General features: G+C 37.9%; 1 protein-coding gene across 1 annotated transcript in view; it reads right to left on the bottom strand.

Annotated features, from left to right (window-relative positions):
- Positions 1-24,579, bottom strand: part of MRPL22 (mitochondrial ribosomal protein L22) — a 41,625-nt gene that overhangs the window by 7,976 nt on the left and 9,070 nt on the right. Inside the window, exons 3-5 of the mRNA XM_010592143.3 lie at positions 15,142-15,277; positions 9,823-9,888; positions 9,025-9,102 (exon numbers count right to left, since the gene is read on the bottom strand). Coding sequence (XP_010590445.1) covers positions 9,025-9,102; positions 9,823-9,888; positions 15,142-15,277 — 280 coding nt within the window. The remainder of the gene's footprint in view (positions 1-9,024; positions 9,103-9,822; positions 9,889-15,141; positions 15,278-24,579) is intronic.

The raw sequence follows: 24,579 nt of genomic DNA, 5'->3' as shown, positions 1-24,579 counted from the left end.
TAAAATGGAATTAAATTTCTCATTTCTTGTTCTTATCTCTGTAATATGACTACTAATCACATGCTTCCATTTTAGTCAATTTTAAAAAGGGAATACCAGATGGTAACAGTACTAAGGAGAAGGGATATAGTGAGCTTGCCTTCCTCAGACAAGAGTTACAAGTGCAGGGAACATCATCCATTCCACATAAATGGAACATGTAACCTATAAGGGAGGAGACAGCAGCAACTGTAAACAGTACCCTTGCTAACTAACATTACGGCTTTGAGTTGGAGACTTGTCAAAAAGTTGAAGGAGCTCAAGGGCTAAATCTTAGTTGAGAATTCTTAAACTTTGTATCCAAAGTAACCATTAGAGCAACAGACAAGTAGACAAAATTATATATGAGAATTTCTTCTAAGGAGTTATTATTAAATTTTAACTATAGATGTTTTGAATTAAGTTAACTTCTCCCAGAATACACTTTTTAAAGGAGGACAATTGCTGTCATAACAGAAGATCTTTCATTCTTTAAAGATAAAAAAAAAAAACCTTTTTATCTTTAAAGTACAAGACTAGGTTCACAATAGATACTTAGTAAATGCATTTTGAATCTAATCGAATACAGTAAAAGTAAGGCATTACAATGCCATCAATCTCAACTATTCAACTACTAAATGGAAAGTTAAGAACTGACTTTAGGTGAGAATTAACTGAAGATAAAGAAAATAATGCTGATCTCCCAGAAGGTAAGGGGCAATAGTCAACACAGCTTTTCGAAACAAGAATACCTGCATGCCCAGAATGGTCAGACACCCACCTTGGCACATTTCTACCTAGGGAATTAGCTGCACTTAGAGCTGGAAGGGTCTTTAGAGATAATCTAATCCAATGTCACCTTTGTTTACCGATGAGAAAAGTAGAACCAGACAGGTAAGAGTCTTGTCCACAGTCATGACAGGAATATCAGAGAAAGAACTAGACTCCAGCTCTCCTGCATCTCGGCCCAGTGCTCTTTCCATAAAACTAGTTATAAAATCACAAACTCCCATTTGTGAAACTGACTTTAAAAAAAAAAAGGGGAGGCATGGCCAAAATGACAGAACACTCAGATGCTTCCTGTGATCCCTCTTACAACCAGGACCTGAAACAACAAATGAACTGATTATATATGACAATCTAGGAGCCCTGAGCATCAAAGACAAAGTTGAGGAGTAGTACTGAGCAACAGGGGAGGGAGAGACAATTCAGAAACAGCGAGGATTTGCCCGACCTGACCTAGCCGGTGCCCTGAAAGCTGGATCAGCCAGCACTCATAGGCTAATGCAAGCAGTAGTGCTCTGGACATTTTTTCCACACTGGGAGAAACTGAGCAGCAGAGATGCCACTCAAGCCTCCGAAACCAAGGAGAAATGGCGGTGATTCTGCGAAAGTTAAGTGCAAGTGTCTAATGTACTGGGCAGGATCAAAAAAACCCTTCCCCACCCCGGGAGGTACCTCACTCCCATTTACCCACCCACTCCTGGCTCTGTTCCAGTCCCGGTCCGGCTTTAGTGATTGCTGTGCCCCCTGGGCTGGAAATGAGTCCCTTTGCAGGTCCCAAGCTGTTCTTCCGGCTTTGGAGAGGGAAAAAATTTACGAACAGGAAAAAATAATCTGCAAGCTCCTCTGAGCTGGGAACTCAGGGCAGGCAAAGCCCCTTTGCCTAGGCACAGGCATAAAGGGTGCACAGACTTTGAATGCCTTTCACCCCTGCCTAGACCTGTGTGGGCCCGTTTCAACAGCATAAGCCCTCATTAGCATAGTACAACAGGGTATATACCCGAAGCCTATTTTCAACTACCCATATCAGGGGTCTGAGGACCGGTAGCTCCACTCACTCCACCTAGCCACCCATGACAGAGGTTTGAGAATAAGTGGTGCTTCTCAGTCCTTACAGCAAACAGCACTGGGTGCCCAAAGTCTGGCTGCAAAACCCACCCACCTACATGCTCTAGGGAACAGGGATATGCCTTCCACCCAGGCACTCAGGGGCAGCCATCAGCCCCCTACTTTGCCTAGCTCATAAACCCATACTGTAGCTAGATTAACTGTGCCTACTCTAATCACCTTTATGTAGCTCTGCTTGTCTAGGACTATAGATGAGGGCCTGCACCACATACTCGGTGACTGACGACCTGGACACCTGAGCTGAACCCACACAAGAAACGTAAACACACTCCTGGGCTCACATACCTAGTAACAGCTCTAACCACCTGGTGACAGGACCTGAGAGCTTCAAAGACACCAATAATCAAAGTAGCTCACAAGATGAACCTATTAGGGCCTATCAAAACAAGAAGCTAGGACACAGTAAGCAAACATACAATAAATAAATATAATAACTTATTGATGGCTCAGAGACAACAGTCAATATCAAATCATAAAAAGAGGCAGACCATGATGGCTTCAGCAACTGACCAGAACAAAGAGCCAAGAAACCTCCTGGGGGAAGATAAACTCTTGGAATTACCAGAGGTAGAATTCAAAAGATTAATATACAGAGCTCTTCAAGAGATCAGGAACAAGATCAGACAAAATGCAGACCAAGCCAAGGAACACAGAGACAAAGCAACAGAGGAATTTAGGAAACCTATTTTTTTTTTAATTTTTATATATATTTAAAAAAAAAAAAAATTATTTTTTATTTTTTATATATATTTGTTTTTGTATATATAGGGTCACTATGAGTCAGAATCGACTCGACGGCAACTTAGTTTTTTTTTTTTTTTATAAGAGCAGAATGACAAATTTAACAGGCTGCTAGAATCCACAGAGAGACAGCAAACAGAAATCCAAACAATTAACAATAAAATTTCAGAATTAGACAACTCAATAGAAAGTCACAGAAGCAGAACTGAGGCAACGGAAGTCAGAATTAACGAGATTGAAGATAAAGCACTTCACACCAACTTATTTGAGGAAAAATCAAATAAAAGATTTTTTTTTTAATGACAAAACCCTAAGAACTATGTGGGACGCTATCAAGAAGAATAACCTACAAGTGACTGAAGTACTAGAACAGGGGGGATAACAGAAAACACAAAGAGAATTGTTGAAGATTTGCTGGCAGAAAACTTCCCTGATATTGTGAAAGGCAAGATACCTATCCAAGAATCTAATCAAACCCCACACAGAATAGGTCCCAAAAGAAAGTTACCAAGACATATTATAATCAACTTTGCCAAAACCAAAGATAAAGAGGGAATTTTAGGAGTTGCTAGGGATAAACAAAAAGTCATCTACAAAGGAGAGTAAATAAGACTAAGCTCTGACTACTCAGCAGAAACCATGCAGGCAAGAAAGCAATGGGATAACATATATAAAACCTTGAAGGAAAAAAATTGCCAGCCAAGAATTTTATATCCAGCAAAACTGTCTCTCAAATATGATGGCGAAATTAGGGTATTTCCAGATAAACAGAAGTTAAGGAAATCTGTAAAAACCAAATGAAAATTACAAGAAATATTAAAGGGAGTCCTCCAGTTAGAAAATCAATAACATCAGATAACAACCAAAGACTAGAACACAGGACAGAACAACCAGATATCAACCCAGATGGGTAAGTTACAAAAATAAATCAAAGCTAAAATACTGAAAATAGGGAAACAGATATCAATATGTAAACGATGACAACATTAAAACAAAAAAAGGGACTAAATCATGTAGCCATAGAGCTTTCATATGGTGAGGAAGTCAAGGCAATATCAAGAAATAAAAGACTGGTTTAAACTTAGAAAAATAGAGGTAAATATTAAGGTAACCACAAAGGAAACTTAACAATTCTACACATCAAAATTTAAAAAAAGACATAGTGACTCAGCAAATACAAAATTAACAATGAAAAAATGAAAATACATAAAGAAAAATGACTCAGCACAGAAAATTAAGTGGAATAAAGAAACTGTCAACAACACAAAAAACTATGTAAAAATGACAGCACTAAACTCACATCTATCAGTAATTACGCTGAATGTAAATGGGCTAAATGCACCAGTAAAGAGACTCAGAGTGGCAGAATGGATTAAAAAACACGATCCGTCTATATGCTGCCTACAAGAGACATACCTTAGACTCAAAGACACAAACTAAAACTCAAAGGATGCAAAAAATATATCAAGCAAACAACAATCAAAAAAGAGCAGGAGTGGCAATATTAATCTCTGACAAAATAGACTATAAAGTAAAATCTACTACAAAGGATAAGGAGGGACACTATATAATGATTAAAGGGTCAATACAGCAGGAGGATATAACCACAGTAAATATTTACACACCCAACGACAGGTTCCAAAATATATAAAGCAAACTCTAACAGCATTGAGAAGAAAAGCAGACAGCGCGACGATAATAGTAGGAGACTTCAAAACCACTTTTGGTGAAGGACAGAACATCCAGAAGGAAGCCCAATAAAGACATGAAAGATCTAAATGCCACAATCAACCAACTTGATCTCAAAGACATATACAGAACACTCCACCCAACAGCAGTTAAGTATATTTTCTTTTCCAATGCACATGGAACATTCTCCAGAATAGACCACATATTAGGTCACAGAGCAAGACTTAACAGAATCCAAAACTTTGAATTAGTACAAAGCATCTTTTCTAACCATAATGCCATAAAAGTAGAAATCAGTAACAGAAAAAGCAAGGAAAAAAATTCAAATACATGGAAACTGAACAACGCTTTGCTCAAAAACTACTGGGTTACAGAAAAAATCAAGGACGGATTAAAGAAATTCACAGAATCAAATAAGAATGAAAACACATCCTACCAGAACCTTTGGGACACAACAAAAGCAGTGCTCAGAGGTCAATTTATAGCAATAAATGCACATGTTCAAAAGAAGAAAGAACACATTAACCCTACAACTCAAACAAATAGAGAAGAGCAAAAAAAGCCCACAGGCACCAAAAGAAAGGAAATAAAAATGAGAGCAGAAATAAATGAAATAGAGAATAGAAAAACAATTGAAAGAGTTAACAACACCAAAAGCTGATTCTTTGAAAAGATCAATAAAATTGATAAAACCACTGGGCAGACGCAGACTGACAAAAGAAAAACAGGAAAAGAAGCAAATAACCTGAATAAGAAATGAGATGGGCAATATCACAACAGACTCAACCGAAATTAAAAGAATCATAACAGAAATACTATGAAAAATTGCACCACAGCAAATTTGAAAACCTAGAGGAAATGAACAAATCTCTAGAAACACACTACCTATCTAAACTAACACAAACAGAAGTAGAACAATTAAATAAACTTAAAACAATAAAAAAGATTGAAAAGGTAATTAAAAAACTCCCAACATAAAAAGCCCTGGCTTCACTGGAGAATTCTGTCAAACTTTCAGAGAAGAGTTAACATCACAACTACTAAAGGTACTTCAGGGCATTGAAAAGGATGGAATACTCCCAAACTCATTCTATGAAGCCAGCATAATCCTGATACCAAAACCAGGTACAGAAACTACAAAAAAAGAAACTACAGACCAATATCCTTCATGAACACAGATGCAAAAATCCTCAACAAAATTCTAGACAATAGAATTCAACAACATATCAAAAAATACTTCGCCATGACCAAGTGGGATTCATACCAAGTATGCAGGGATGTTTCAACATTAGAAAAACAATCAATGTAATCTATCACATAAATAAAACAAAAGATAAGACTCTTATCAATTGAGTGATCTTATCATTTGATGCAGAAAAGGCATTTGACAAAGTCCAACACCCATTCATGATAAAAACTCTCAGCAAAATAGGAATAGAAAGGAAATTCCTCAACATAATAAAGGGTATTTATACAAAGCCAACAGCCAAAATCATCCTAAATGGAAAGAGTCTGAAAACATTTCCCTTGAGAACAGGAATCAGACAAGGATGCCCCTTATCACCACTCTTATTCAACATTGTGCTGGAGGTCCTAGCCAGAGCGATAAGGCAAGAAAAAGAAATAAAGGGCAACCAAATTAGTAAGTATCCCTATTTGCAGATGACATGATCGTATACACAGAAAAGCTCAAAGAATCCACAAGAAAACTACTGGAACTAAAAGAAGATTTCAGCAAAGTATCGGGATACAAGATAAACATACAAAAATCAGTTGGATTCCTCTACACTAAAAAAGAGAACTTCAAAGAGGAAATCACCAAATCAATACCACTTACAAAAAAAATTTACCGTTTACCATTTACAATAGCTCCCAAGAAATTAAATACTTGGGAATAAATCTAACTAGGGACGTAAAAGACCCATACAAAGAAAACTACAAGACGCTACTGCAAGAAACCAAAAGAGACCTACATAAGTGGAAAAACATACCTTGCTCATGGATAGGAAAGCTCAGCATTGTGAAAACGTTAATTCTACCCAAAGTGATCTACAGATACAATGCAATCCCAATACAAATTTCAATGACAGTTTTTAACAAGATGGAGAAACAAATCACCAAATTCATATGGAAAGGGTAGAGGCCCCAGACAAGCAAAGCATTACTGAAGAAGAAAAACAATGTAGGAGGTCTCACACTACCTGATTTTAGAACCTATTATACTGCAGAGTAGTCAAAACAGCATGGTACTGGTACAGAAACAGAGACACAGACAAATAGACCAGAATTGAGAATCCAGACATAAATTCATACCCCTGTGAACAGCTGGTATCTGACAAAGGCCCAAAGTCCATTAAATGGGGAAAAGACAATCTCTTTAACAAATGGTGCTGGCATAACTGGATATCCATCTGCAAAAAAATGAAACAAGACCCATACCTCACACCATGCACAACAACTAACTCAAAATGGATCTAAGACTTAAATATAAAATCGAAAACAATAAAGATCATGGAAGAAAAAAATAGGGACAAAGCTAGGAGCCCTAATACATGGCATAAACAGAATACAAAACATTACTAACAATCCACGAACACCTGAAAAGAAACTAGATAACTGGGAGCTCCTAAAAAATCAAACACTTTTGCTCATCACAAGGCCACCAAAAGAGTAAAGAGACAACCTATAGACTAGGAAAAAAATTGTGGCTATGACATAGCCAATCAGGGTCTAATGTCTAAAATCTACAAGACACTGCAAAACCTCAACAACGAAAAGACAAATATGCCAATTAAAAAATGGGCAAAAGGTACAAACAGGCACTTCACCAAAGAAGACGTTCAAGCGGCTAACAGATACATGAGGAAATGCTCACAATCATTAGCCATTAGAGAAATGCGAATCAAAACTACAATGAGATTCCATTTCACTCCAACAAGGCTAGCATTAACCCTAAAAACACAAAACAATAAATGTTGGAAAGGTTGAAGAGAGACTGGAACACTTATACACTGCTGGTGGGAATGCAAAATGGTATAACCACTTTGGAAATCAATTTGGCGCTTCCTTAAAAAGTTAGAAATAGAACTACCATACAATCCAGTAATCCCACTCCTCAGAATATATCCAAGAGAAATAAGAGCCTTCACACGAATAGATACATGCACACTCATGTTCACTGCAGCACTGTTCACAATAGCAAAAAGATGGAAATAACCTGGGTGCCCATCAACAGATGAATGGATAAATAAATTATGGTATATTCACACAATGGAATACTACGCAACGATAAAGAACAGTGATGAATCTGTGAAACATCTCGGAACATGGATGAACCTGGAAAGCATTACACTGAGTCAAATTAGTCAGTCACAAAAGGACAAATATTGTACGAGACCACTATTTTAAGAACTCAAGAAAAGTTTTAAACAGAAGAAAACATTCTTTGATGGTCACAAGCGTGGGAAGGGAGGGAGAGGGGAATTTACTGGCTACATAGTAGACAAGAATTATCTTAGGTGAAGGGAAGGACAACATACAATACAGGGAAGTCAGCACAAATGGACTAAACCAAATGCTAAGAAGTTTCCTGAACACAACTAAACGCTTCGAGGGACAGTGTAGCAGGGGCAGGGGTCTGGGGACCATGGCCTCAGGGGACATCTAGGTCAATTGGCATAACAAAGTTTATTAAGAAAATGTTCTGCATCCCACTTTGGCGAGTGTCATCTGGGGTCTTAAAAGCTTGCAAGAGGCCATCTAAGATCCATCAATTGGTCCTAACCCACATGGAGCAAAGGAGAATGAAGAACACTAAAGACAAAAGGAAAATGAGTCCAAGAGACAAAAGGGCCACATAAACCAGAGACTCCATCAGCCTGAGGCCAGAAGAACTAGATGGTGCTTGGCTACTAGCAATGACCGCCCTGACAAGGAATACAACAGAGTCCCTGATGGAGCCAGAGAAAAGTGGGGTATAGAACTCAAATTCTAGTAAAAAGACCAGACTTAATGGTCTGACTGACACTGGAGGGACCCCAGAAGACATGGTCCCTGGATTCTCTGTTATCCCAGAACTAAAACCATTCCTGAAGCCAACTCTTCAGACAAAAATTAGACTGGACTATAAAACATAAAAAATACTCGTGAAAAGTCTCAAGTAGATACATGAGACTAAATGGGCAGCTCCTGTCCAGAGGCAGGATAAGAAGGCAGAAAGGGATAGGAGCTGGGTGAATGGACACAGGAAACCAGGGGTAGAAAGAGGGAGTGTGCAACTAGGGTCACATAACAATATGTGTGTAAATTTTTGTATGCGAAATTAACTTGAGCTGTAAGATTTTACCTAAAACACACACACACAAAAAAAAAACTTCTAAAAACTACACCAAGCCCCAAAACATTAAAAATAAGATCTTTCATTTCACAAATAGTACTAAATAAATAAGTAAATGTCTGGTGCAAGTAAAAGTATCTCAGGAGAAAAACGCTCAAAGCATACAACATTCCTAAAGTATAAGGACGTTAATAAGACTGAGTGCCCTAAATCAAATAAAGTGTGCATTTACACCCAGAAAATTCAGGGAATTCAGGATTCATGCTGAGTTTACCAACACCTACAAGACAACTGTGCACAAACGCCCCTAAAAACTCCCCCAAACTTACCTCTTTAATTATCTGGGCCCCTTTTTTGTCACTGAATTCCAATTGAGCCAAAGCCTGATCGATAGACATTCCTCGTATCTAGAATTAAAGAATGACAGACAAGAGCGGAGAAACAAATTTGTTTACAAAGTCAATGTTTTCTTTTCAATGAAAAGTAAATGCCTTATATAATCCAAAGAACTTCTAAAACAGCGAACTAAACCCAGGCCAAAGAGAAGGAATCCGTTTCAGAAGGGATGCCATCCTCTTTAATCACAATCAAACTTTAACACTTTAACCATAAAACCTAGATTGTAATAGTCTCAAAATATGAAAAGCAGGTATTATACAGTCAGATCTCAGGTTGGCAAGGACCATAGTAGACATTAAAGGCACCTTCTCCTACAGGATAAAGGTATTACATGTGTATTTGCAGCTCATCTCTCTTCATACATAAATTTCATTTTCCCGAGAGAAAACTTAGAAAGCAATTACTCTGAAGCAGGTTGAATCAAGCTTTAGAAAGTTTTCTGAATTCTTTGGTCATAGCCAGAATTCATCAAATACTATTCAAGTTGATGCTTTTGTTTTAAATATCTATCTATCTATCCAATGTGATTTAGCTTCTCAAAAGAAAGGTAAAAATTAAGCGAAGTCATTAATCTCTGACAATCATTGTTTACCTACCGACTGCCTGAACATGTCACTATTTCTCACTTTTTGAAGAAATCAAGGCAAAATTTTTTGACTTTTCAATTCCAGGGGAAATTCATAGCTTCTTTTCCTAAGTATTATATAGTAACAGTCATTTTAGCTTACCAATTTCGCCAAATACCACATCTTGTCTTTGCTGTATTTTATTTGCCTTCGACAGTGGTAGACTTCCTTACAAATAGAAGGGAAAAAAACGGGTTTATCAAAATGACAGTTACATACACTGTTTTTTTTTTTTTTTTACTTTCCATGCTTAATGAAGATGCCACCACAAGAAATAAAAACATTATCAAGAATTTGGAGATTCTTTTTCCCTATACAAAGTTGTATTTTTCCGAAGTCTCACTATGTTAAAATATTACTAAAGGAGACACAGAAATTATAAAACGGCCAGTTTGTGCCAGTATCTGCAACATTTCTATCCAGAGGAATGATAAAAGATTTAAATGAAGGCATTTTGAAAACATCTAGCTGGTTAACAGAACAAAGGAAAAGGTATAAGAAGAAGAATACTTGGTCAAGAGCATAGGTTCTAGAATCAGACTGCCTGGCTTTAAATCCCAGCTCTGCCACTTACTATGTATCTTTAGGCAAATGACTTAGCCTCTCTGTCCCTAAGTTTTCTTCTTTAAAATGAATGTATTAGTACCTATCTCATAAAACAATTATAAGGATTCTATAAAATAACCTATGTAAGCACTTTATAGTGCCTGGCACATGGTAAGTTCTCTGTAAATGCTAGCTATTTAAACAAACCAAAAAAAACCAAATTCATTGCCATCACATCGATTCTGACTCATAGTGACCCTTATAGGACACCGTAGAACTGCCCCGTAGGGTTACCAAGGAGCACTCGGTGGATTCGAACTGCCAACCAGGGCTCCATCACCTATTTAAAATGGTAGGTACATCCTACTTAATCTTTTAAAAGGCAATCATCTACTAAGCAATTTATAGTTCACAAAGCACTTTCTGGGCCATTATTTCATTTGATCTAACTCTGAGTTGAGAAAGGAAACATTTTATAATCTTTTTACAAATTAGAAATCAGAGAGATCAAGTAACTCGCCCAAAACTACAAAGTCTGTATAAGGCGAAGATAGATGAGGCAAAGCTGAAAGTTAAAGAACAGGTAAGTATATGAAGTGCCTAATACAACATCTGGTAGGTGTGCAGCCAAAAGTTCCCCTTCTTACTCTAAAACTCACATTCTTTCTACTACTATACCATAAAAAAAAAAAATTTTTTTTTTTTTTTATACCATACGGCTGGTTAATTCACTTAAAAAATCAGAAAACATTTGTCAAAGCAAACAATTGCAGGAGACCTCAGAAACTTCTAGTATGACTTCTGATGGAAATTTCCAAATGCCTTAGAAACAGCAAGTTTTCTCAAGTGGCCATCTTTTAATATGTAGCAGATTTCATTTCGGTTACAATGAAAGCTGACACACTGAAAGCTGTAGCAATAGCCTAATGACATTTTCAGCAATAAAGTGTCCTGGGGAGCAGGGGAAAGGAAAGAAGAACTGTCATGATTGATAATATTAATCTGCAAAAATTAATCCACTCAATAAAAACTTTTATATAGAAAGCTTTCAATTCTTGGTCGCCCTTGGTGAGCTATCTTTAAACCTGAATTGTGTATGCATATCTTCAAATTTAGGAAAAAAAAAAAATTGTAATATTGGCAAGAGCATTGGGTAAAAAAGGATGAAGTGTTTACAAGAAAGGGCAAAGTACTGAATCATCATCTTCTAAAAATAAAAAGCTCTTCAATTTTACCTTATTTTTAGTTGACTTTAAGCAGTGAAATGTCGTACTTTTTAAGCATACACCAGGCAAAGTCGAAGTAAATAAAGTGGTGAAGTTAGAGGTCACAAAGCCTCGTTAGATATCACTGCTACTGACTAAACAATATGGTAAACTGGGTAAAGTTAAGTTGGGATATAATGTATAAAATAGTTATTCAAATGAAATAAAAATAAGTCTAAATTATAAAATGCTTAAACCAACAACTTTTAAAGAAATCAATTTAATTCAAAATGCACTTAACTCAAACGATGATAAAGTGTCATTTAACAAAAGTCCTTACCGGAGCCTTATGGGATCCACATCAATGACTTATAAGCATGACTTAGTATCATTATCAATATGGCAGACAATCCATACTTAAAAATATGCCTCTTACAGAAACGGTTGTTGAAACAGTTTGCTACAGTCTCACTGCTTTTAGGTGCCCTGGTGGCACAGTGGTTAAGTACTCAGCTACTAACCAAAAGGTCGGTGGTTCGAACCCACTCTATGGAAGAAAGATGTGGCAGTCTGCTTCCATAAAGATTACAACTTTGGAAACCCTATAGGGCAGTTATATTCTGTCCTATAGGGCTGCTATGAGTTGGAATTGACTCAATGGCAATGAGTTTCATTACTTTTATTTAACATAGCTTTCTTCAAAGACATTGTAAAAGGAAACTCAAGCCCAAATTAATAAGGTGTGACTATCATGGTAGCATAGTGGTTAAGTGCTACAGCTGCTAACCAAAAGGTCGGCAGTTCAAATTCACCAGGAGCCTCTTGGAAACCCTGTAGGGCAGTTCTACTCTGCCCTATAGGGTCGCTATAAGTCACAATCGGCTCAACAGCAACGGGTTTTGGTTTTATCATGAAAAAAAAAACTTTAATTTCTTTCTGCCTTATTTTCTTAATCATGATGAAGCCACATGAGATAAAGTCTGCAAAGAATTTATATCGTTTAGAAATTGGTGCTAGCTAAATTAGGAAAATAGTCTTGGAAAAAGTACAGCTAGAACGCTCCTTAGAAGCGAGGATGTTATCAGGAGGCACCAGTCCCTGGAGAAGGACGTCATGCTTGGTAAAGCAGTAGATCAGCAAAAAAGAGGAAGATCCTCAGTGAGATGGATTGACACATGGCTCAAACAGCAATGACTGTGAGCATGGCACAGGACCAGGCAGTGTTTCATTCTGCTGTACATGGGGTCGCTGTGAGTCGGAATTGACTAGACAGCACCTAGCAACAACACTCTTAAAAATATTATGAATGGCCTAAAACATTTAAATTGTGGGCACTCATTTTTATTTACTGCCATAGGATTTACTCACTATTCCAAACCACTATTATTTATTTACAAAATACATATTCTAATGCTGAAGTTAGCAGTTCAAGGGACTTTCAAAGTGAGATAGCGGTACTGTATTAAGATCTATGCAGCTCGGTGAGTAAATTATCCCCTGTAAACAAAGTAGGTATTCATGGAAAGTATTAATATTTCCATTCTTAATAGGTATAACTGATGCATTAATGTCAATTTACTAAATACTACTTAAAATCAAAAATGTTAAAAGTTATTTTCTAAAAACCGTAAGTTGCCCCCTAAAGGATTACTCACTCAAGCAAAATCTGTGCAAACTAGAGAATTAAATTAGGTTGCTTGAAAGTGCCTACATAAATCAAAGTCCTCACGCAGGCACTTGCATAAGGAGTATATGTCATACAAAAATTTAATCAAAATAGGTTCGGTAAATACAATATATAATAAATTACCAGATTAACTTCATTTGTTAGAGTTAAATAAATGACCTACTGTTAACTACATGAATTTTGAAATGTGGAATGTACCCTGAAGTACTTATTTTTTTTAATATCCAAGAGGCTGGCACTACAAAATACATAATTTTGCTCTTGGATTCTAGACCTGACATATACTGTCATGACTTCTCTACTTCTAATTAATATCTAAGTTCAAAGAGCACAGGTAAGAAATAAAGATCATTCATTATAGGAAATAATTTTCTACTTATGATATTTCTGCAAATGTGTAACTATTTTAATGTTTTGGTTAATTACGAAATGGAGACAACACTTCATAACACAAATTTTATGACAAAACTTTCAAATTCTAACGGTATGGTAAAATATGAACATTAAAAAGTTGCTTTAGTTTCTCTTGATGACATTCCCAGTGTTTTTCCTACTACATTTACTGTATTAGAGTATCTTTTCTTAGTTCGTTTATTTAATACTTGTTGCCACCCAGTCGATTCTGACCCATAGTAACCCTATAGGACAGAGTAGAACTGCCCCATAGGATTTCCAAGGCCGTAATTTTTACAGGAGCAGACTGCACATCTTTCTCCCATGGAGTGGCTGGTGGGTTTGAACTGCCAACCTTTTCGTTAGCAGCTGAGTGCTTTCACTACTGCACCACCAGGTTTCCTTAATTATTTCATGCATAACGGTCTTTCAATAAAGGTTGGCTCACCAAAAAAAAAGGTGTTTAAATTTCACGTCTCTTTTTATCTTGTTTCCAAATCAGATGAGAGCTCTTTAAATAAGTAACTCTCCTAAATCAGAAAAAAAAAAAACCATACACTGTACTAATTCAGACTAACAGAATTTTTTGTAATGAAATGCATGCTTTCAAGTTCACATAAAAACTAAGCAAATGGCACAGTCTTTACTATTACTTAGATGAAACTGATTATCCAGTAGCCTTGAATCTCAAAGGCCTTTAAAAGATGTTTGATAAACCAAATGATTTATAGTTAACACAGTAATTCCATTTCTAAAGTAAAAAAATGCACTGCCATGAGTGGATTCCTACCCATAGCAACCATACAGGATAGAGCGGAATTGCCCAATAGGGTTCCCAAGGCTGCAAATCTTTACAGAAGCAGACTGCCACATCTTTGTCCCTCGGAACGACTGGCAGGTTCGAAACACCAACCTTGTGTTTAAAGCAGCCGAGCACTTTAAAGTACTTACCAGTTTATTTCTAAAGTACTTATCAGTTTATTTTCTTGAGGGCTAAAACACTCTCACCTTGTTCGTACTATTATTTGCTTAAACTTAACAGATGTGCATGATTCTATAGGAAACTCACATTAAGCTGTAAGTTTTATTTCTCAGAATGGAGCAATAAATTTTATCTCAAAATTCTCAGTATCTCTGGTAGGAATTCAATATTTAAATTTAAACCTTAGGTTCAGAGGTACATAAATTATGTAACAAAAACAAGTGTATCCACATTCGAATGTGAAAAACTGAAAAACCCCAAATATATGATTTAAACATCAGCTAATGGTTTAAGTCATTCTTGCCAACTCCTTACCCTTCCTAATCAAGAGTCTATTCGAAAGCCTCTAAGAGTCAAAATTCAGTATGTCTCAAGCTATTAGTTTAGAATTAAGGCCCCCATCTGGAGATAAAGGCAAAACAATTAAGAAAAGCAATGATGATCTTTTTTAAACTGCCAAAGAGATAAATCTCATACATCTTATGTGTCAAATAAAGGATTGTGCAAACTGTGGTGTTTTTTAACATGGAATAATAAATCATTGCTAGCCACATAACAGTAAGTACACTTTATCCAACTTAAGAGATTAGTTCTACCCACAAACTTACTGCTGGTCTCCGAGGTTCTCCGGGCAACTGTGGGGGATAAACGATATTATTCTTTTTCTCCCACTTTCGAGAGATGTCAAGAGAAGCGCTTGTGTGAATATGTGATTGGAGCAAAACATTATGAGACGAAAGAAACCTGTAAAACAAGACATTTAAAATCTTTATGCAGAATTTATCTTTTCTACAATAGTTCCATTTTAATAGAAACAATTTAAAAATCACAAACAGAAACAATCTAGAAGCATTCATTTAATAGAGACTGCTTTCATATAAAACACTGCAAAAAGCTAGTTTATTAGAGGCTAAAAAGAGTGAGAAGTTTATAACTCATATGAGCCAAATAATAAAAACCCAGTGCCGTCGAGTCGATTCCAACTCATAGCAACCCTATAGGACAGAGTAGAGCTGCACCCATAGAGTTTCCAAGGAGCCCCTGGTGGATTCGAACTGCTGACCCTTTGTTTAGCAGTCGTAGCACTTAACCACTACACCACCAGGGTTTCTGAGCCAAATAATAAGCAAATATTAAGCTAAGATCTATTGCCCTGAGGGGTCGACAAATACTGAATCACTACTATAAGTCAATCCAGTCCAAAAACAATTTAAAGAAGACATGATGGGCCCCTAACCCAAAATCCACGTTATCGTTGAGTCAGTTCCAACTCCTGTGGAATTCCACAATCTTGATGTGTAAACCAGAAAATACACAAAGCAATTCAAGGGTCATGTAAAAAGAGCGGGTCCAAGCTACACTGAAGGCATTAGTGAAAAACAAAGCTCCCTGAACTGATGGAATACCAACTGAGATGTTTGAACAAACAGATGCAGCACTGGAAGTGTTCACTCATCTATGCCAAGAAATTTGGAAGATGGCTACCTGGTCAATCGACTGGAAGAGATCCATATTTATGCCTATTCCAAATAAAGGTGATTCAACTGAATGTGCAAATTATCGAACAATATCATTGATATCACATGCAAGTAAAATTTTGCTGAAGATCATTCAAAAGTGGTTGCAGCAGTACATCAATAGGAAGCAGCCAGAAAGTAAAGCTGGATTCAGAAGAAGATGATGTGGAACCGGCGATACCATTGCTGCTGTCAGATGGATTCTGGCTAAAAGGACAGAATACCAGAGAATGCTGAATCACTACTATAAGTCGATCCAGTCCAAAAACAATTTAAAGATGACATGATGGATCCCTGACCCAAAAACCCCATTATCACTGAGTCATTTCTGATGCCTATGGAATTCCACAACCTTCTTTAAAGAAGACATGATGTTTACCTGTGTTTTACTGACTATGCAAAGGCATTCAATTGTGTGGATCATAACAAATTATGGATCACATCGCAAAGAATGGGAATTCCAGATCACTTAACTGTGCTCATGAGGAACCTGTACATAGATCAAGAGGCAGTTGTTCAGGCAGAACAAGGGGATACTGAGTGGTTTAAAGTCAGGAAAGGTGTGCGTAAGGGTTGTATCCTTTCACCATAGTTATTCAATCTGTATGCTGAGCAAATAATATGAGAAGCTGGACTATATGAAGAAGAACACGGCATAAGGGCTGGGGGAAGACAAGTTAACAACCTGCACTGTGCAGATGGCAAAACCTTGCTTGCTGCGAGTGAAGAGGACTTGAAACATTTACGGATGAAGATCAAAGACTAGAGCCTTCAGTACGGTTTACAGCTCAACATAAAGAAAACAAAAATCCTCGCAACTGGATCAACAGCCAAAATCATGATAAATGAAGGAAAGACTGAAGCTGTCAAGGATTTCATTTTACTTGAATCCAAAATCAACACCCATGGAAGCAGCAGTCAAGAAATCAAACAACACAATGCACTGGGCAAATCTGCCGCAAAAGACCTCTTTAAAGTGTTAAAAAGCAAAGATATCACCTTGAAGGCTAAGGTGCACCTGTCCCAAGCCATGATATTTTCTATCATCTGATATGCATGAGACAATAAATAAGGAAGACTAAAGAAGAATTGATGCCTTTGAATTACGGTATTTGCAAAGAATATTAAATATACCATGTACCGCCAGAAGAACAAACAAGTCTGTCTCGGAAGAAGTACAGCCAGAGTGCTCCTTGGAAACAAGGACAGGGAGACTCAGTCTCAAGTACTTTGGAGACATTACCAGGAGGGATCAGTCCCTGGAGAAGGACACCATGCCTGGTAAAGTAGAGGGTCAACAAAAAAAAGGAAGACCCTCAGCAAGAAGTTGACACAGTGGCTCCAACAACGGGCTCAAACACAGCAACAATTGTGAAGGTGGCCCAGGACTGGGCAGTGTTTCATTCTGTTGTACATGGGGTTGCTATGAGTCAGAATCAACTCCATTGCACCTAACAACAAAAACGTACATGTGGATAAGAACCCTCGGTGGCACGATGGTTAAGGTCCTGGCTAGTAACTGAAAGGTTAGTGGCTCAAACCCACCAGCAGCTCCACAGCAGAAAGATAAGGCAGTCTGTTTCCATAAAGATTACAGCCTTGGAAACCCTATGGGGCAGTTTTACTGTATCCTATTGGGTCACTATGAGTCGGAATTGACTCAGTGACAATGGGTTTGGGTTTATACACGTGGATATAATCCCAATGGGGAACAGGTTTTCTTTGATATGTTAATGAGAGTATAAGTGTAGGGCGCCTCTTAAATCAATCACTTTTGAGATATAAAGCAAGCTGCTTAGGAGAAGCAAGCAAGCACAGATGGAGAAAGTTAAGAGTAGATGCCAAGCCAAATGAAGATTGCCCAGCAACTAAGAAACAGAAGCTAAAAAGAGACAAGGACCTTTCCCCAGAGCCGACAGAGAAAGCAAGCCTTCCCCTACAGCCAGGGCCCTGAATTCAGGCTTCTAGCCTCCTAAACTGTGAGAAAATACATTTGTTTGCTAAAGCCATCCACTGGTGGTATTTCTGTTACTACAGCACTAGATGACTAAGACAGGGAGTCACATAACCTTTCTAGATCTCAGTTATCTCATTAGTAAATGAAGTAATAATAGTAACTACCTCAAAGGCTTCTTGTGAAGCTCAGATGAGATACTGCATGTACTTAACCACAGAGGTTAAAGGGCTCTTCCCCAAAAATAAATTCCATGAAGTATAAACCTTGTATTACACAATTTCAAACTTTTCCTCATGTTCATTATCATGAACATTTATATTTCTACATAGTTGTAATTAGCAGTCACCTCTCCAGGCCTCAGTTTCTTTATCTATGAAAAAAGGAGCTGGACTAGGTCATCTCTACATTCTCTCCTAACCCTATTTCTGTATCTACTCTCATCATTAAGAGCATGATTACAGAAAACTAAACTCCTTGGCTTCTATTTCAATCCTTCTTCAATGGAACCCCTACTGCATTAACCAATCTGAGAGATTTCTTGACGGGGAGGTCCATGCCTTCTGCATCCCCCACGCCCAGCACAGTAACCTTCCCTGCTTAAATCCTCAGGGCACATTCAGTGAATTGAATATGATGCTGAAAAAATTAAACACATTAGAAAATTATAATGACAAAGCTTTCTAAATACCTGTAACATATCCAGGGCTCAAATGGTTCATAAAATGAATTAGCAAGCAAATACTAAATGACTGTAATCAACTTAATTTAAAATATTATTCCAAATGGGATACTTAATTCAAAAGTGTACTAAATCAGACGTTTCTATGCACCCTCTCCTGGCCAACTGTTGGAATAACACTGAATTGAAACAAAATGAAGCAACCTTAAGGTAAAATTGAAAATACAAAACAATTCAAAATCTGAGACAATTTTTTAGGTGAGAAAGCCTGTGAAGAGTCATTAGATAAAACAAAAGCAAACTGGTGGAATTAAAAAAGGATGGCATCTTGATTTGTAAACTTTCACTTAAAGCACAATAAAAATTATAAAAAAAAAAAAAGGATGGCATGGCATGAGACCAGAAGAACTAGATGCTGCTCAACTACCATTACTGAACAGTTGGATCAGATTCTATAGAAGAATCCTGACCAAAGGGGAAGAAATGTAGAACAGAATTTCAAATTCTCATGGACTCCAGACTTTCTGGAGTCATGGAGACTAGGTGAACCCCTGAAACTACTGCCCTGAGATAATCACTAAATCTTAAACAAAAATATGCCCTGAAGTATTTTTAAAACCAAACTATAGTCTAGCTTAACTAGTAAAAAAGGTCCATGCAGATAACATGATCTTATACACAGAAAACCCTAAGGACTCCTCCAGAAAACTACTGAAACTAACAGAAGAGTTCAGCAGAGTATCGGGATACAAGATAAACATACAAAAATCAGTTGGATTCCTCTACACCAACAAAAAGAACATCGAAGAGGAAATCACCAAATCAATGCCATTTACAGTACCCCCAAGAAGATAAAATACTTAGGAATAAATCTTACCAGAGATGTAAAACACTTATACAAAGGAAACTACAATACACGTCTGCAAGGAACCAAAAGGGGCTTACATAAGTGGAAAAACATACCTTGCTCACGGATAGGAAGACTTAACATTATAAAAATGTCTATTCTACCAAAAGCGATCTATACATTTAATGCAATTCCGATCCAAATCCCAAGTACATTCTTTAATGAGATGGAGAAACAAATCGCCAATTTCATATGGAAGGGAAAGAGGCCCCGGATAAATAAGGCATTACTGAAAAAGAAGAACAAAGTGGGAGGCCTTACTTTACCTGATTTTAGAACCTATTATACCACCACAGTAGTCAAAACAGCCTGGTACTGGTACAACAACAGATACATGGACCAATGGAACAGAATTGAGAATCCAGACATAAATCCATCCACATATGAGCAGGTGATATTTGACAAAGGCCCTAAAGCAGTTAAATGGGGAAAAGACAGTCTTTTTAACAAATGGTGCCGGCGTAACTGGATATCCATCTGCAAAAAAATGAAACAAGACCCATACCTCACTCCCTGCATGAAAACTAACTCAAAATGGATCAAAGACCTAAATATAAAACCTAAAACGATAAAGATCACGGATGAAAAAACAGGGACAATGTTAGGAGCCCTAACACATGGCATAAACAGTATACAAAACATTATAAAGAACATAGAAGAAAAACTAGATAACTGGGAGCTCCTAAAAATTAAACACTTATGCTCATCCAAAGACTTCACCAAAAGAGTAAAAACTACCTACAGACTGGGAAGAAGTTTTTAGCTATGACATTTCTGATCAGTGCCTGATCTCTAAAATCTACATAATACTGTAAAAACTCAACTGCAAAAAGACAAATAATCCAATTAAAAAATGGGCAAAAGATATGAATAGACACTTCACTAAAGAAGACATTCAGGTAGCTAACAGATACATGAGGAAATGTTCACGATCATTAGCCATTAGAGAAATGCAGATCAAAACTACAATGAGATTTCATCTCACTCCAACAAGGCTGGCATTAATCCAAAAAACAGAAAATAATAAATGTTGGAGAGGCTGTGGAGAGATTGGAACACTTCTACACTGCTGGTGGGAATGTCAAACGGTATAACCACTTTGGAAATCGATTTGGTGCTTCCTTAAAAAGTTAGAAATAGAACTACCCTACGATCCAGCAATCCCACTCCCTGGAATATATCCTGGAGAAATAAGAGCCTTTACACGAACAGATATATGCACACCCACATTTACTGCAGCACTGTTTACAACAATAGCAAAAACATGGAAGCAACCAAGGTGCCCATCAATGGATGAATGGATAAATAAATTATGGTATATTCGCACAATGGAATACTATGCATCGATAAAAATACTGAGGAATCTGTGAAACATTTCATAACATGGAGGAACCTGGAAGGCATTATGCTGAGTGAAATTCTTCAGTTGCCAAAGGACAAATATCATATAAGACCACTATTATAAGAACTTGAGAAATAGTTTAAACTGAGAAGAAAACATTCTTTTGTAGTTACGAGAGCGGGGAGGGAGGGTGGAAGAGGGGTATTCACCAATTAGATAGCAAATAAGAACTACTTTAGGTGAAGGGAAAGACAGCACACAATACAGGGTAGGTCAGCACAATTGGACTAAACCAAAAGCAAAGAAGTTTCCTGAGTAAACCGAATGCTTCAAAGGCCAGCATAGCAGGGGCAGGGGTCTGAGGACCATGGTTTCAGGGGACATCTAAGTCAACTGGCATAATAAAACCTATCAACAGAACATTCTGCATCCCACTTTGAAGAGTGGCGTCTGGGGTCTTAAATGCTAGCAAGCAGCCATCTAAAATGCATCAATTGGTCTCAACCCACCTGGATCAAAGAAGAATGAAGAATACCAAGGACACAAGGCGATTACGAGCCCAAGAGACAGAAAGGGCCACATGAACCAGAGACTACATCATCCTGAGACCAGAAGAACTAGATGGTGCCCGGCTACAACCCGATGACAGCCCTGACAGGCAACACAACAGAGAACCCCTGAGGGAGCAGGAGAGCAGTGGGATGCAGAGCACAAACTCTCATAAAACCAATCTCAATGGTCTGACTGAGACTGGAAGGACCCTGGTGGTCATGGCCCCCAGACCTTCTGTTGCCCCAGGACAGGAACCATTCCCGAAGCCAACTCTTCAGACATGGATTGGACTGGACAATGGGTTGGAGAGGGATGCTGGTGAGGAGTGAGCTTCTTGGATCAGGTGGACACTTGAGACTAGGTTGGCATCTCCTGCCTGGTGGGGAGATGAGAGGGTGGAGGGGGTTAGAAGCTGGCGACAAGGACACGAAAAGAGAGAGTGGAGGGAGACAGCAGGCTGTCTCATTAGGGTGAGAGTAACTGGGAGTGTGTAGCAAGGTGTATATGGGTTTTTATGTGAGAGACTGACTTGATTTGTAAACTTTCACTTAAAGCACAATATAAATTGTTTTCAAAAAAAAAGGTCCACTTTGAGCATTATGCTCTTTTATGAACTATCAATATGGAATCAAAGAAACAACAGTAACTCGAAAGATTAGATAGGTTCCTTAGGGGGCAGTGAATTTATGTTAATGGGGGAGGACCAACTCAGAAAAGGAGGGTGCACGAACACATAACTCAAAGAATGTAATCAATGTCACTATGCTGTATTACGTAGAAATGGCTGCACTGGTATATGTTTTGGTGTGTATAATCTCAACAACAACAAGATAAAAAATTTTAACAAAAGGATGGCATGGGTTATCGTTATGATCCACTTCTTTCAGTAAATTTGTTTTCCAACAATTTTTAAACCTGCCTATAGCTATGAGTCGGGAACCGACTCAACGGCACTGGGTCTGGGGTGGGTTATAGCTGTGAAGCCCTAGTGGCGTAGTGGTTAGGAGCTTGGCTGCAAACTGAAAGGTCAAAAGTCCAAAACCACCAGCTGCTCCTGGGAAACGCCATGAGGCAGTTCTACTCTGTCCTGTAGGGTCACTATGAGTCAGAATCGACTTGACAGAACCTAGCAACAACATAGCTCTAGTTTGGAAACCCTGGTGGGGTAATGGTTAAGTGCTACAGCTGCTAACCAAAAGGTCAGCAGTTCAAATCCACCAGGTGCTCCTTGGAAACTCTATGTGGCAGTTCTACTCTGTCCAATAGGGTCGCTATAAGAATCAGCTCGACAGCAACAGGTTTGGGTTTGGTTTTTTTTTTTTTTTTTTGGTTTCATAGCTCTAGTTTACTGTTCGCATTCTAGGAAATAAAAATAAATCAAAATCTTAAAAAAAACTTGTAGACAGCCTTAAAAGGCATCCAGGATCAACTTTTATCATTTTTAAGTTTAAGTATCACTATTACTCATAACAGTCTTTTCTTTTGTTGTTGTTAGGTACCATCAACTCAGCTCCAACTCACAGCAACCCTATAGGACAGAGCAGAACTGCCCCATAAGGCTTCCAAGGAATGGCTGGTGGATTTGGACTGCTGGCCTTTTGGTCGGCAGCTGAGCTTTTAACCACTGAGCCACCAGGCTCCATTTTTCGTTTACTAGGAAACCTAAATTCCTTTAGCTTCACCCTATCTCTGTAGAAGAAGGGTAGGTATGAGCCAACTCTCCAGAGTGTGTGCATGCATACACAGTATACACCCACCCGTCCACTGTACAGTCAGACTGCCAGAGTGCACACAGCAAGGGGGTGGTGCACTGAAACTACCATCTAAATTTCTTCACTCTCGTTATTCTTATGTTTCCTATATACCACTATTTGAAGAGGATTAAGTTTAAATATCACTTTTATATTCTGCCATAGTCATCACTGAAGGGTAGCAGATATAAGCCAAATTTTAGGACTAAGAGTTAACTCAGATGAGATTTATCAGAAACTTTCCAAAGTCACAACTTGAAAGAGAAAATGCTTCCTACTTATTATTCAAAGATCATTCTGAAATTTAGTACAAGGTATACTCAAGTCCCCAGTGAAGACAGTATCGGCCTCAGGCTCAATCTTGAGAATATCATGCGATTATACTCATCAAGCTAAAAAAATCTTTACTTCAAATTTATTTCTGATAACATTAAGTTAATACTACATCTGGATGTGCACTTGAGACTGAGTAAAAACATCTCTCCTCTTACCTCAGTTAAAACCTAATATAAAGGGACTGGAGTAACATGTATATTCTTGTAACTCAGTACAATTTTACTTTGTGAAAGTCAAGGACAATCAAAGAAGGAAAGAGGATAGCAAACAAACAAAAATAAATGAATTCTAGCAACTGTGGACTTAGTTTTGACCATGATATGATCAGAATTTCTCAACTTCTGCACTATTGACATTGGGGCCAGATAATTCCTTATTGTGGGGAGGCTGTCCTGTGTGTTGGAGGATATTTAGCAGCATCCCTGGCCAGTAGCACTCCACCCCGTCCAGCTGTGAAAACAAAAATGTCTCTAGCCATTGCCCTGGGAGGTAGAATCACTCCCTGTCGAGAATCACTCTCAGCAAAAGTGACAGTAAGAAACAGTGCTGGTTTCCACAGACAAGGGAGCATGAACTCTGTTCCAATAGGTTCCTGTTATCATGCCATATACATGTGAATAGGTAATAAGCCAGATTTTCTCAATATGTAAGCCAGGGATAAATAAAGCCAGGGATAGATAACTCAAATGCCTAAATTTTACATTCTTATTAATAAGACTTAAGTTAGTCTAAGACTGCCTGGTATTCCTATTACATTTCCCTAGTCCATTTACTCCCCTAGGCCCTACAGATAAATTTCATACCTTCTCCTTGCTACTCAAACCTCCATTCTCTCTCTCAGCTGACAACCTTGCTTATTCTGCTGACAAAATAATCTGAGAGAACTTCCACAAGCTCCCACCACCTAATCTATTTACTTGCATCTGTGCCCACACATACTCATTGCTTTCTCTCTTCTTGTTATGAATGAACTGTCTATGCCCCTAGCTAAGACAGATCTCATCC

Source organism: Loxodonta africana, chromosome 2 (assembly GCF_030014295.1).
Source record: "Loxodonta africana isolate mLoxAfr1 chromosome 2, mLoxAfr1.hap2, whole genome shotgun sequence".
Classification (NCBI taxonomy): Eukaryota; Metazoa; Chordata; class Mammalia; order Proboscidea; family Elephantidae; genus Loxodonta; species Loxodonta africana.
Note: the sequence above shows the minus strand (reverse complement) of the source record. Positions and strands in the feature narration are given on the sequence as shown.